The 14,065-nt window shown below is 31.0% G+C and overlaps 2 protein-coding genes and 3 pseudogenes across 5 annotated transcripts, besides 2 other annotated features; 3 read left to right on the top strand and 2 right to left on the bottom strand.

The window, feature by feature from the left end:
- Positions 1-353: part of a mobile genetic element that runs on past the window's edge.
- A 299-nt stretch (positions 354-652) lies between these two features.
- TVAGG3_0547800 (GTP binding) lies at positions 653-1,265 on the bottom strand (the record flags this gene model as incomplete). Its single annotated transcript, XM_001315838.1, has 1 exon — positions 708-1,265. The coding sequence occupies one exon, from the start codon at positions 1,263-1,265 to the stop codon at positions 708-710; it is 558 nt and encodes a 185-aa protein (XP_001315873.1).
- A 234-nt stretch (positions 1,266-1,499) lies between these two features.
- TVAGG3_0547790 (lipoteichoic acid synthase family) lies at positions 1,500-3,352 on the bottom strand (the record flags this gene model as incomplete). Its single annotated transcript, XM_001315839.1, has 1 exon — positions 1,557-2,726. One exon carries the CDS (start codon positions 2,724-2,726, stop codon positions 1,557-1,559), a length of 1,170 nt encoding a protein of 389 aa, XP_001315874.1.
- Positions 3,353-4,215: 863 nt separating this feature from the next.
- Positions 4,216-4,702: a mobile genetic element.
- A 3,343-nt stretch (positions 4,703-8,045) lies between these two features.
- Positions 8,046-8,857, top strand: TVAGG3_0547770 (annotated as a pseudogene). Its single transcript has one exon. A coding segment is annotated over exon 1 (812 nt).
- Positions 8,858-9,032: 175 nt separating this feature from the next.
- On the top strand, positions 9,033-10,051 carry TVAGG3_0547760 (annotated as a pseudogene). The gene has a single exon. A coding segment is annotated over exon 1 (1,019 nt).
- Positions 10,052-10,557: 506 nt separating this feature from the next.
- On the top strand, positions 10,558-10,828 carry TVAGG3_0547750 (annotated as a pseudogene). The gene has a single exon. A coding segment is annotated over exon 1 (271 nt).
- Positions 10,829-14,065: the final 3,237 nt, after the last annotated feature.

Below are 14,065 nucleotides of genomic sequence, written 5' to 3'. Positions count from 1 at the left end.
GAAGAAATGACACAATTTAAAAAAGTCGAATGTATCAGTATGCTTGAAGCTGTTCAGAAAGGTCTGAAAAATGATACACTTGATCCCAACATTGTTTACTCAACATTAAAAATATTATTGCAAAGAAAACATTTGATTTAATAAACATTTAATTTATTATAATTAATTTTTTATTACAGTATAGTAAAAAATGCTATAAATAAATTATTATATTTTATTAAAATGTGACTTTTAATAGTAAGTGAATAAAATAAATCAGGAATTGGGAAAGAAATAAGGTTAATTAAAAATAATGAAAATTACAAGTTTAAGGTTAATGAAAAAGTGACAATGGGCGAGTTTGTCCCCCACTCATGTTAATTTTTTAATGATTTATAAATAAATATATTTTAATGCATCGTCTATATATAGATGTAACAAAAAAAGTCACACAACCCTTCCTATCCTACTACTAATCCTCAAATGCAGTAAATTGAGTTTAATTGGAGGTATATAAACTATTTAATAGATAATATTTGATATGTTCATAGATTTGTAGTTAAAAATTGCGAATATTTGACTAATGCATAGCATATATCCTAAAAGATAATTTTCATTATGACATCATCAATAACATTCTCGCCATTGCTAAAATGTTGTCATGCAATTATATATTTGGCATAAAAACAATAACAAAATGTTTATATATAACAAATAAAAAAAAGTACTTAAATTGGTAGCTGCTGCATTGTCTGTTGCTTAGGTTTCATGTGGCTCATAAGCCAATCGCGTCCTTGAGTAATTCCTTCGCCCGTTTTTGCCGAACAAAGTTTAATTTCGTATTCAACATGATATTCTGAAATCTGAACTATTGATGCAATGTCCTGTTCGTTAAGCATCTGATCTAAATCCGATTTATTAGCTAAAATTAGAATTGGAATACTAAGTTTAGAAACAAGCTCTAATACTTCAGCAATTTCTTCTCTAACACGACTCATTCTAATATGATCTGATTTATCAATAACAAATACAACGCCATCACTTTGTTTGATATAACTTGGCCATTGATCACGGTATTTGCCTATTCCGCCCATATCTACTATTTTTAAGCCACTACTGGAGAGATTATAAAACTCACAACCTGCTGTTGGAACCGGAACATATTCTGATCCATCAGTAGAAACAAGTTTATGAACTATATTTGATTTGCCTGAATTATCTAATCCAATAAATGTCACAATGAACAATGTATCCATCAGCTGTTCCACAGAGATGTTGCACCCCATTTTGCTAAAAAAATAAACGTACATTTATTGAAATTTTATTCAAATATATGCGAGCACGAAGGATCCGCTGGATGGATTTCTAAAGAAATTGCAGATATATTATAAACTAAACCTTATTCGGCAATTACATTGAACACGGATTATATCGAATAAGGTTGAAGAAAAGAATTGCTGTAGAATATGATGATGTTATATAATCAAAATAGTTGAATAATATGCTTTCCAAGTTAACATAAATTAGATTCAAATTTATAAATATCTCTATAAATTATTTTTACATACAAAACATATTTAAGCGTGAACTGTTCCATTTAAGAAACCTAAAACTCTAATATCATCTTCTTTACGAAGAAGAACATGGTTATAGAAAATTCTTGTGCCTTCACATTCCTTAATAAACTTCTCAAGACCAAACTTTTCGACTAAAGTTTGTTCTCCACTGAATAAATTTACACCCATTCCCAATTGTTCAGTTTTCAATTTAGCTCCAATTGCAGAAATCACTGTTGGGTACACATCCATACTTGTAAACTCTCTCTTTCTATTATTCTTATTCTCCAAACCAGAGTTAATAATCAAGTTAAAAGGACGTCTTGAGAAGCGATGCTTCTCTGCGATTTCAGGATTTCCATTTCCTCTTACAATGTGGTCTCCGAATAATACTATAACAGTATTGTTATACCAACTTTGTTTCTTGCACCATTCCAATAAATCAGCGATTCTTTTATCAGAGCATTTCACTGTGGAAAACAAATCACTTTCTCCAGGAGGGCAATCAGGACAAACAAAGCCAGGTTCATGAGTATCCGTTGTTATAACAGAAGCAAAAAAGGGAGTTTTTGATTGACCCATTTCTGTCAAAACATTTTTAAAGAAAGGAATTGTTTTTCTATCAAAAACATAAATGCCTTTCTTATTGGGATCAATGTCATTTCTCCACCAAACTTGTATCAATGAGTGGCTATTGAAAAGGTCTCCAATTCCGAAATCATGAGGATGTGTTCCATAAGAAACTGTTATGTTGTATCTTGCTTCTTTTAAAATGTCTCCAATGCATTTGAATTTAGGAAAATATTGTTCGGAATACACATTTCCTGTTGGTGTTGGATCGGAAAGAAAAGCATAGCCGCATTGCATTGCAAAATAAGCTGCGGTAGTAAACCTCGTTCTCGGAATAACATTCACGCCGCCAACTTTGTCTCCATCGAGATTGGAAAAGAAAATTGAGTTGTTTTGGAATGCAATTCTCTCCAAATTTGGAGCCAAAGGAACATCGAAAACTCCGCCATGTTCTTTAGAAAAGTACATTGTTTCAAAGGCTTCAAGGCCTATGAATATCAAGTTTTTCTTTTTCTCAGGAAATTCAATAACTTTCATGTCTGGAATCACTGAATTTTCTCTCAAAAATTCGCTACTTGTTAACGTATTCGGCTTGTAGAGTGGTATTGCCAATGAGATCATAGAAACTAAGTAGATTATGGAAAGCATTCGATACGTCAGAGTAAAATTGTATTTGTAAATGGTAAATTCATATTGCGTCAAGAAATAAAATAAAAATAAAACAAAAATGGTCAGTAATAAGTTCTCTAGCAAATATTTCGTGACGAACAACATGACAACCTTCTTGTCGTCTTTGTATAAAGTAGTAGATTGTAACAAACCGATCCATTCATCGTGGTATAATGGTCCGGTGGACTCAAAAACGTCCTTGCAAGCAGAAATTCCGACTGTAAATATGATAATGAAGAAGGTAGATTCGATGTTACTTATTAAATTTGAATATTTCTTATCTGGACGGAAACTTACAATTTTTTTGTTAACTTTGATTTCCTTTAGAATGAATGGTAGTGAATTTAGAATCGCAAACCATAGAAAATCAAACTGTTTGTTTCGGTGAAGCTTGTTTATAGTATAGATTCTCCCAAGTGTTTGAAACCAAAATATGAAAAATAGCAAAAATAATACGGTTAGTATCGATCTAAGATCGAATCTGCCATTTAATAGTATCATATCTATCGTAGGCAATATATAAAACCCGAGAAAGATCTTCGGGAATTTCATCTAAAAAAATTGAAAGGAAAATTCCCGATTACTCAAAAATAGAAAATTAAAAAAAATTAAAAACTGTTTGCAGATTTCTATACTCGTTTGCAAATTCGAATTTTCATGAATGTTTAGGCGTTTTTTTTACTTAGAGGGTACTCAAGTGCCTAAATAGCATACTTATTTTATCCTTTAAAATTTCTAAAAATTTGAATGCTTGAGAGCGATTGAAAATTCAGAGTGATCTAAAACTACTGCTATATTTACACATGCGATAAGTAAATCATAGGAGTTTTTTTTAGGTTTTGTCAGGGGCAAGATTCAACCCAAAAATATCGTATGATTATTTTTACCTCTAATGACGATCAGTATTTGAACCAAAAATAATCGTAGGCAATAGAATTACTTTTTTCGAATAAGGTCGCCAAAAAAGTGCGGAAATTCAAAACCGCAGTTTGAGTACTTTCTGAGAGTCTGTTTGTCAGAAAGTATACATTTGTAAACTTTCTGACACTAAAAATTTTTTGGTCCTTTCAAAGTTTTTGACAATGTCAAAAAGTATACATCGGGGCTCTCAATTTTCCTCTCAAACGGCGGTTTTTTAAAAACGCTCATTTTTTCATCGACAGTAGTATATATAACGGGTTTAGTGACTTTTTTTGTAAACGTAAGAATTCTTACAATATTGAACGATTTTGTATCATTTTTTTTACATATGAAATAAAAAAATGTATGATTCTTACGGTTTTTATTCTTACGTTTTTGAATAAATCAAGATTTAAAAATATTCAAGATTGTAAGACATTTACACACAACCCATAAATGATGATGCCAAATATTCCTCGATTAATTAAACATTGTTTAAATCATGAATGGAATCAATGGAGTCATAATCAAAGACCTCATAAATGAGAAAAAGAAATTAGAAACTAATGATTATTTGAATTTATTTTTTATTTTGTATGAAATGAGTGTCACAACTAACAACGTTAAAAAATTGGGATTCACAAACAAGGAAATAATGGATATATTAGAGGAGGCGGGTTATGAAGTTGATAAATATTATTTAAGAAATTGTCAAAAATTTGCGGAGTTTTTAAATGAGTTTGATTATGATGGAAAAATGAATAAAGATGATGTTATAAATTTCTTATATCCCACTTCTAAAAAAGAAAAACCTAAAGAACCTGATGTTTTCCCTGAATATTATGAAGAACGGATTAAAGATGATGAATATGATGAAATTGAAAGACTGGAAAAAATAAGAGATGAAATAGATGAAAAAATTAAGGAATTAAGAGAAGTTGAAAAATATAATGAAAATGAAGTAGAGGGTTTAATGAATATCCCAGCTTCAGAATCAGAAGTTCAGAAATCTCATGAAGAAAGATATAAAAATTATGTCTCAGAATCAACACAAAATTTATTAGATGGTGAAATAGATGAAGCACTTTCAGAAGAAGGAACTAAATTTATTCGTAAACATAAGTTACAATTTATTGATAATGAAGAATACCCCTGTATATTACTTTCACCCCCTCTCGATTCTGAGAAATTCAAAAAAGCTCTTAAAAACGTGACATATGCGACTAATACGATTAAGAAAGAAGATCATGATATTTACACAAATTATTATTTAAATAAATGCACAGGTGTTGATAAAGTTTTTGATTTATTAGATAAAATATCAAAAGAAACCATTGGAACATATAAAATTTTATGTGATTGCGGTTTCATTGTTGAAGATACTAATAATGTTTCATATGAAAGAACAGCACCGAAGGAAGATGAAGTGGAAAGGTCTATACCATTCGTTATTAGAATATAAAAGATATGAAAACGTATAAGCATTATATTTATTCATTTATTTCAGAAAAAAGAAGCAACCCATAAAACATCTTCTCTTCATTTTATAGCTATTCATACATTCCTTTTCAAAGTTGTGAAATTAAATAAGACAGGAATTAGATTTAATGTATCAGGGTACACATTCTTGAGTAAATTAAAATGTATTCGTCACGTCGCGGATGATAAAAATTTATGTGTTCTTAATTCATTTTATGGACTTTAATAAATAAACTTTATTTTTATTTTTTTTAATTTTTATTCTTACATAAATGAACAAAAACGGAACAGCTAAAATGAATGATAATCAAATTAGAGCAGAAGGTAGAAGGTTATTTAAACGCTTCTATAACATTCCTGATGGTGTTAATCCTAAAACTCGTAGAAGCTATTTAAATGAAGCAATAGATGCATATGACGGTTTGACATTTCATCAGAAAGTGAGAGATTAGCGAGAATGATAAATGTTAATATTGATTTCTATTATTTGTGATCCTCAACCAGAAGACGTGGACATAAATAAGGTAGACTTTCCATTAGTGGAATCAATAATGATAGATCCAGAATTTGAAACAGTAAATATTTTATTAACACAGAGTCCATGTGGAAAACTTCACGCTGACAGAATAACAGACGTTGAAGCACTCACCGGCTATAAAGTTTGTCCATATTGTAAAGAAGAAGTTTATTCTATCCGTGATGATCCAGAAAGGAAAAACCAAAGAAGATTTTTAAAGCATTGTGAGAAATGTAAAGAAAATAATGGGAGATTAATTCAAGACGTTCAGTTGCAAAAGACACAGCAACCATATGCACCACATATTACGAAACAGAAGATATATCAGTGGTTATTAGCTCACAATTTGCAGGAATATTATCAACCGACAAGATATTATATTACTTTTGGCTTTGAAACATTAGAGACTAAAGAAGAATTACAACTTTCTGAGTGTGCAACTTTGAACGCTTACTTAAAACCATTCATGGTATCATCAACGGTTAAATTAAATGATAAAACATATACGAGGAATTTTTGCTTAACTTCGAGTGATTCTTTTATTTCTGATTGGATTGAGTTTTTATTTCAACCTGTTCATTAGTTGCTAAATCAAAAGAACAATATGAAGAATTAATGAAGCCGCAAACATTAAATGAAAAACAGAAGGAAGCATTTAAAGAACTTCTAGATGAGGAATTCAATAAAGTGAATATCATAGGTTTTAATTCGGGAAAGTTTGATTTAAATTTAATTCTTCGTGATTTAAACACTGCAAAATGGAAAATAAAATCAATGCTGGGTTCATCCTCACAATTTAAGCAAATCATTGTAAAGAAAACAAACGTTCCATATGAATTGAGATTTATTGACATCAGAAAATTATATAGCGGGTGGACATTAGACCAATTCACTCAAGATTTCGGAAACAATAAATCACGTGTTAAATCCTTTTTCCCTTATCAATTCATCACATGGGAAAATTACGAAGAAGAATTATATAAAGAGGAACCATTCACTCAAGATTCATTTTATTCAGCATTAACTCAAGAAACTATATCAGATAGTGATTATCAAATATATCTCAATGATGCTAAAAATTTTAAGAATAGATTAGAATATTTTATTCATTATTGCAATAAAGATGTTGAAATTATGATTGACCCAATCGATAAAATTATTGAAGAAACATTTGTTTATAAAATTGACATGCTTCATAATCTTTCTTTATCATCGAATGCTTCAATGATTCGTTACGCTTTAGCATATAAAGACTTTAATCCTAATGAAAATATCCTGAGGAAGAGATAGAATCAAGTTTTGAATTAACGAAAAAGTATTGGAATATAAAATTGAATCATATAAGAAACAAGATGAAAAAGCAAAAAGGGATACTAAAAATAATGTTTCAATGGATGATTTTCAATACTATCACGATTTAATCCTTTCATCTAAATGCAAAATGTGTGGTAAAACGTTTACATATGCAAATAAACCAACATTGGATAGAATCGATAATGAAAAACCACATACCAAAGAAAATTGTCAGTTAATGTGTTGTTATTGCAATGTCGTAAAATCAAATAAAGATGAAGATGTTCAACGTTTAAGAATCAATTTAAGAAATTACGCATTAAAAAATAATTTACCAATGACTTTAGATTCGGTTGAAGCTTATCACATTCTCCGTAATGGAATTACTGGTGGTTTATCAAATGTTCAACATAGAGTAAATCTTAAAGGAATCACGCACATTAATAAACTTGCATATAGTCCAGAAACTAAAACTGTATCAAATGAGGACAACACCAACATTATGACTCATTTCGTTGGAGTTGACTTTAATTCATTATATCCTTCATCATTTTCATCTAATCCTCATGATTTCATTCAATATACTGACCATAAAATGTATATGCCGGAAGATTGAATGGTGTTATCATTTGTGATACAGCAACAAAGAAAGCAAAAGCACTGGGAATAATTAAGAAGAAAAATACTTTATTCGTGGCTGAAGTAAAGGGTCACATTGATGAAAAATACATTAATGATTACATAAACTTTTTACCGATAATAAGAAACTTAGATATTATCACAGATGAAAAAAACAATTGGTTTTATGTATAATTACATGAAATCAAACAATCTACCAGTTGACCAGAAACAGAGGAAATTAACTCAGTTAGCATCCACACACAACCAATATCAAACCATTTTCTTCTTATTATCTTTGGTATCTAATCGACAGGTTTATCATCGATGATATTCAATCAATTTTAACATTTTACGAAAAAACACTTGTTTTAATGAATTTGCGAACAAATTTATGAACGAAAGACAAAAGGCTGAATTAGAAGGAAATAAAGGAAAAAGTTTATTTTGCAAAATTTCACTTAATGGATCATATGGTTACGTGCAATGAATACACAAAATTACGCAAAGACTAAAATAAATGCACAGAAGGCACGCGTTGCATGTATGTCAAATAAGTTTAAAAACATAAGAGAAATAGGTGAAGATGCAATATCAAGTGATGCTTAAAGATAGATTTTATAGATGTGATACATGTTTTACAAGAGGCATTCTTCACTTTAGATAATGCTAAATACTGGTATTTAGTTTTCATTTATGATTTTATTATAAATGCATGGATGTTAATCGTTTTCATTTCATTGAAGGTGATACTGATTCATCTTATTGGGCTATTGCTGGCGATCCAAGTCTTCCTAACACTCAAGCATTTCAAGCAATTGTTACCGATAAAAAATTTTATGATAAAAACACTTTCAAATTCGCACCATTTGATTTCATCTGTTTTGATGAGAAATTTAAACCTAAATTAAAGAATAAAGCTGAAGAAAAAGCACATGAGAAAAAATTATTGGGTTTAGCAATTGAGAAACAAGGTGATAACATGGTTGCTTTATGTCCTAAGTGTTATACATCATTCAACGGTTCAATTGATGGAAGTGATTTTAAAAGATTGCACAAAAAATGAAGGGTGTTAGTTTAAGACAAAATAAGCAATTAACACCTAAAAAATATTTGGATATAATAAAATGATAAAGTGATATTTGATGGTCAAAATATTAATTTACAACTTAAAAACGGGTCAATGACTCGCTTAACAATCGGTAAGACTGCATTAACAGGAGCACACACTAAGGCTGTATGTTGTGAAAATGGATGTTGTATGCCATTTATTTAATGCAATTTAAAAACGTAGGGGTTGAGTCATGAATTTAAAATTTTATTTTTAATAAAATGCCACAGAAGAGACAAAAGGAACCGTTAATGATGGGATTCAATATGTAAATAATGGTTTTGATACTATGATTCAAAGAGGTGGGCACCCTTAAAACATTGATTTTATTTTTATATAAATGGATAACACAGATTTAAAAATTTTAATTGATGATTTAGTATTTAATCAAAATTTTCTTAGTTATTATGAATTAAAATCATATCTCCAAAAATATAATAATAATATAACGGGTGATGATATGGAATATTATTATCCATATTATAAAAATGAAATTTTGAAATATCATGATAGAATAATTTCTAAAATTAAAGACAAAATTAAAAATAATGAATATTCAAAGGGAAAAACTAAATCACAACTTAAACAGTTGAAAGATTTCAAAAATAAAGTATTAACAGAAGAAGATATTGATGAATTATATAAATTATATAATCCTGAGCCGCAAAAACCAAAGGTGCAAAACACCCAAGTCCTTCAGACCATAAATGATGCACAAGCTTTAATTTATGATTCATTAGTTAAACCATATTCAGCCCGACTTTTAAATGAAGATCAACTTTTGGAATTCATCCTTCAACATAAACTCGAAGCGGGAAAGTATATCAAACCTTTATATACAGCATATTTAAAACAAATGAATAGAATACATCCAGAATTAATGAAGGGGGGAATGAAATCCAAAATCAAAGCAGATAAAATTAAACCACTTGCAATACCAAAACCTCCAACGACAGTACCACCTCCTCCTTCAGTTAATCCTTCATCATTCACTTTATTATATCCATTTCAAACATTAAAGAAACAAAAAGATTTTAAAAAGGGTTTCAAGATATTAAATAAACCAACTGACCCAAAAATTCAACCGTTAAAGGAAAAATTTAGTCGCCCTTCATTTGCACCATATCCATATTCATACGAAATCGATCATTTAGAATATTCAAAAGGAAAAGTTACTTATTTATTTGCCATTAACATTAACACTAGATATTATATTGCATTCCAGTGAAAGGGAAAACAGAACAGGAAACAAGAAGAGCTATACAATACTTACTAGATCATGAAAGAGTAGATAATATCAGGAGTGATGGTGATAAAGGATATTCAGGCAGCTATGGCTCATTATTTCCCACAAATTAATTTTTTCTTTTCATCCTCTCCATATACGTTTCATAATAAAATAGTTGATGCGGTAATGAGAACTTAGAGAGATGCGTTAGGGGTTAACGGTCAGATATACTGGGATGGAAATCATGACTCCATCATACAACAGTTAGTATATTATTACAATAATACATGGCATAGAACTATAAACATGAAACCAGTGGAAATGAAAAATGATATTTCAAAAGAATGGGAATATATTAGAAAGCAAATGGAAAGGTTGAATGATGTTAAACGTGAACAAATTAATTCGGGGCTCATGAATTTTAAACAAGGGGATAAAGTTTTGATTCATCTCGATTATGGAAAAACTGATAAATCAATGACAAAAAGAAGATGAAGATTTGACACAATAGCTGAATTTGTTAGATATATTAACGGCAATGCATTAGTTGAAGTTGACAATAAATTAATAGAAATTCCGATTTATTTTATTACTCCATTATATTTAAATAATATTTAATTTTTTTATTTCGTAAGAAATGAGTGACAACAAAGCAGCCAAGAGTCCAGACAATGAATATAAAAAGAAACTAAACAGAATTAAATCAAAAATATGCTATTGCAAAAAGAAGCCGCAATGTGGTGGGGCTGAAAACGATGAAGAGAGGAAAGAAATAATCGAAAAATTAGAAACTTACCGTTCAATCCTTAAACTGAGTGAAGCAAAAAAAAGAATTTAATAGAATAAATAAATTGATTGGAAGAGATGAATTTAATAAATATGAATTTTTAAACTCTATCCAAATTTAATTTTTATTCCTCTTCCCGAACCCTTCTAGGTTCTTCTTTCCATCATTACTGCATAACCACATCTTCTCGGTTTTCGTGGTTTGTTGTTTTTAATTCGTTCTTGCATCATTTTTATCATTTCCTCCCTTGTTATGATTCGTGGTAAATTTTGAGCTTGTGGGGTATCCATTTATATAAAAATAAAATTTTGTTATCACTTATTTTATCGTTAATGGTTTCAGGTTATTCAATAATTAATTATTTTTGAAGAACTGAAGGTGTCACCAGGTCACCAGGTCACCAGGTTATTTAACTTCTCTGAAAAAATGAGACAACATGACATTTTGACAACATAGGAGGAAGGCAGTTATGAATTATTTTTGAAGAACTGAAGGTGTCACCAGGTCACCAGGTCACCAGGTTATTTAACTTCTCTGAAAAAATGAGACAACATGACATTTTGACAACATAGGAGGAAGGCAGTTATGAATTATTTTTGAAGAACTGAAGGTGTCACCAGGTCACCAGGTTATTTAACTTCTCTGAAAAAATGAGACAACATGACATTTTGACAACATAGGAGGAAGGCAGTTATGAATTATTTTTGAAGAACTGAAGGTGTCACCAGGTCACCAGGTCACCAGGTTATTTAACTTCTCTGAAAAAATGAGACAACATGACATTTTGACAACATAGGAGGAAGGCAGTTATGAATTATTTTTGAAGAACTGAAGGTGTCACCAGGTCACCAGGTCACCAGGTTATTTAACTTCTCTGAAAAAATGAGACAACATGACATTTTGACAACATAGGAGGAAGGCAGTTATGAATTATTTTTGAAGAACTGAAGGTGTCACCAGGTCACCAGGTTATTTAACTTCTCTGAAAAAATGAGACAACATGACATTTTGACAACATAGGAGGAAGGCAGTTATGAATTATTTTTGAAGAACTGAAGGTGTCACCAGGTCACCAGGTTATTTAACTTCTCTGAAAAAATGAGACAACATGACATTTTGACAACATAGGAGGAAGGCAGTTATGAATTATTTTTGAAGAACTGAAGGTGTCACCAGGTCACCAGGTTATTTAACTTCTCTGAAAAAATGAGACAACATGACATTTTGACAACATAGGAGGAAGGCAGTTATGAATTATTTTTGAAGAACTGAAGGTGTCACCAGGTCACCAGGTCACCAGGTTATTTAACTTCTCTGAAAAAATGAGACAACATGACATTTTGACAACATAGGAGGAAGGCAGTTATGAATTATTTTTGAAGAACTGAAGGTGTCACCAGGTCACCAGGTTATTTAACTTCTCTGAAAAAATGAGACAACATGACATTTTGACAACATAGGAGGAAGGCAGTTATGAATTATTTTTGAAGAACTGAAGGTGTCACCAGGTCACCAGGTTATTTAACTTCTCTGAAAAAATGAGACAACATGACATTTTGACAACAACACAGGAAATAAACTTCATCGTATATGCTTTGTCATGATTTCATCGTATATGCTTTGTCATGACTTCATCGTAAATGTTTTGTGAAGAATATAGCAACCGCCGGAATTCAGACGGTTGTTTTTTTATACAAAATTCACGCAGGATTAATGAGGAAGGCAGTTATGAATTATTTTTGAAGAACTGAAGGTGTCACCAGGTCACCAGGTCACCAGGTTATTTAACTTCTCTGAAAAAATGAGACAACATGACATTTTGACAACATAGGAGGAAGGCAGTTATGAATTATTTTTGAAGAACTGAAGGTGTCACCAGGTCACCAGGTTATTTAACTTCTCTGAAAAAATGAGACAACATGACATTTTGACAACATAGGAGGAAGGCAGTTATGAATTATTTTTGAAGAACTGAAGGTGTCACCAGGTCACCAGGTTATTTAACTTCTCTGAAAAAATGAGACAACATGACATTTTGACAACATAGGAGGAAGGCAGTTATGAATTATTTTTGAAGAACTGAAGGTGTCACCAGGTCACCAGGTCACCAGGTTATTTAACTTCTCTGAAAAAATGAGACAACATGACATTTTGACAACATAGGAGGAAGGCAGTTATGAATTATTTTTGAAGAACTGAAGGTGTCACCAGGTCACCAGGTCACCAGGTTATTTAACTTCTCTGAAAAAATGAGACAACATGACATTTTGAAACATAGGAGGAAGGCAGTTATGAATTATTTTTGAAGAACTGAAGGTGTCACCAGGTCACCAGGTTATTTAACTTCTCTGAAAAAATGAGACAACATGACATTTTGACAACATAGGAGGAAGGCAGTTATGAATTATTTTTGAAGAACTGAAGGTGTCACCAGGTCACCAGGTTATTTAACTTCTCTGAAAAAATGAGACAACATGACATTTTGACAACAACACAGGAAATAAACTTCATCGTATATGCTTTGTCATGATTTCATCGTATATGCTTTGTCATGACTTCATCGTAAATGTTTTGTGAAGAATATAGCAACCGCCGGAATTCAGACGGTTGTTTTTTTATACAAAATTCACGCAGGATTAATGAGGAAGGCAGTTATGAATTATTTTTGAAGAACTGAAGGTGTCACCAGGTCACCAGGTTATTTAACTTCTCTGAAAAAATGAGACAACATGACATTTTGACAACATAGGAGGAAGGCAGTTATGAATTATTTTTGAAGAACTGAAGGTGTCACCAGGTCACCAGGTTATTTAACTTCTCTGAAAAAATGAGACAACATGACATTTTGACAACATAGGAGGAAGGCAGTTATGAATTATTTTTGAAGAACTGAAGGTGTCACCAGGTCACCAGGTCACCAGGTTATTTAACTTCTCTGAAAAAATGAGACAACATGACATTTTGACAACATAGGAGGAAGGCAGTTATGAATTATTTTTGAAGAACTGAAGGTGTCACCAGGTCACCAGGTCACCAGGTTATTTAACTTCTCTGAAAAAATGAGACAACATGACATTTTGACAACATAGGAGGAAGGCAGTTATGAATTATTTTTGAAGAACTGAAGGTGTCACCAGGTCACCAGGTCACCAGGTTATTTAACTTCTCTGAAAAAATGAGACAACATGACATTTTGACAACATAGGAGGAAGGCAGTTATGAATTATTTTTGAAGAACTGAAGGTGTCACCAGGTCACCAGGTTATTTAACTTCTCTGAAAAAATGAGACAACATGACATTTTGACAACAACACAGGAAATAAACTTCATCGTATATGCTTTGTCATGATTTCATCGT

The sequence above is a fragment of the Trichomonas vaginalis genome, chromosome II (assembly GCF_026262505.1).
Source record: "Trichomonas vaginalis G3 chromosome II, whole genome shotgun sequence".
Classification (NCBI taxonomy): domain Eukaryota; phylum Parabasalia; order Trichomonadida; family Trichomonadidae; genus Trichomonas; species Trichomonas vaginalis.
The sequence above is the reverse complement of the archived record's forward strand: the minus strand, read 5'-3'. Positions and strand labels throughout refer to the sequence as shown.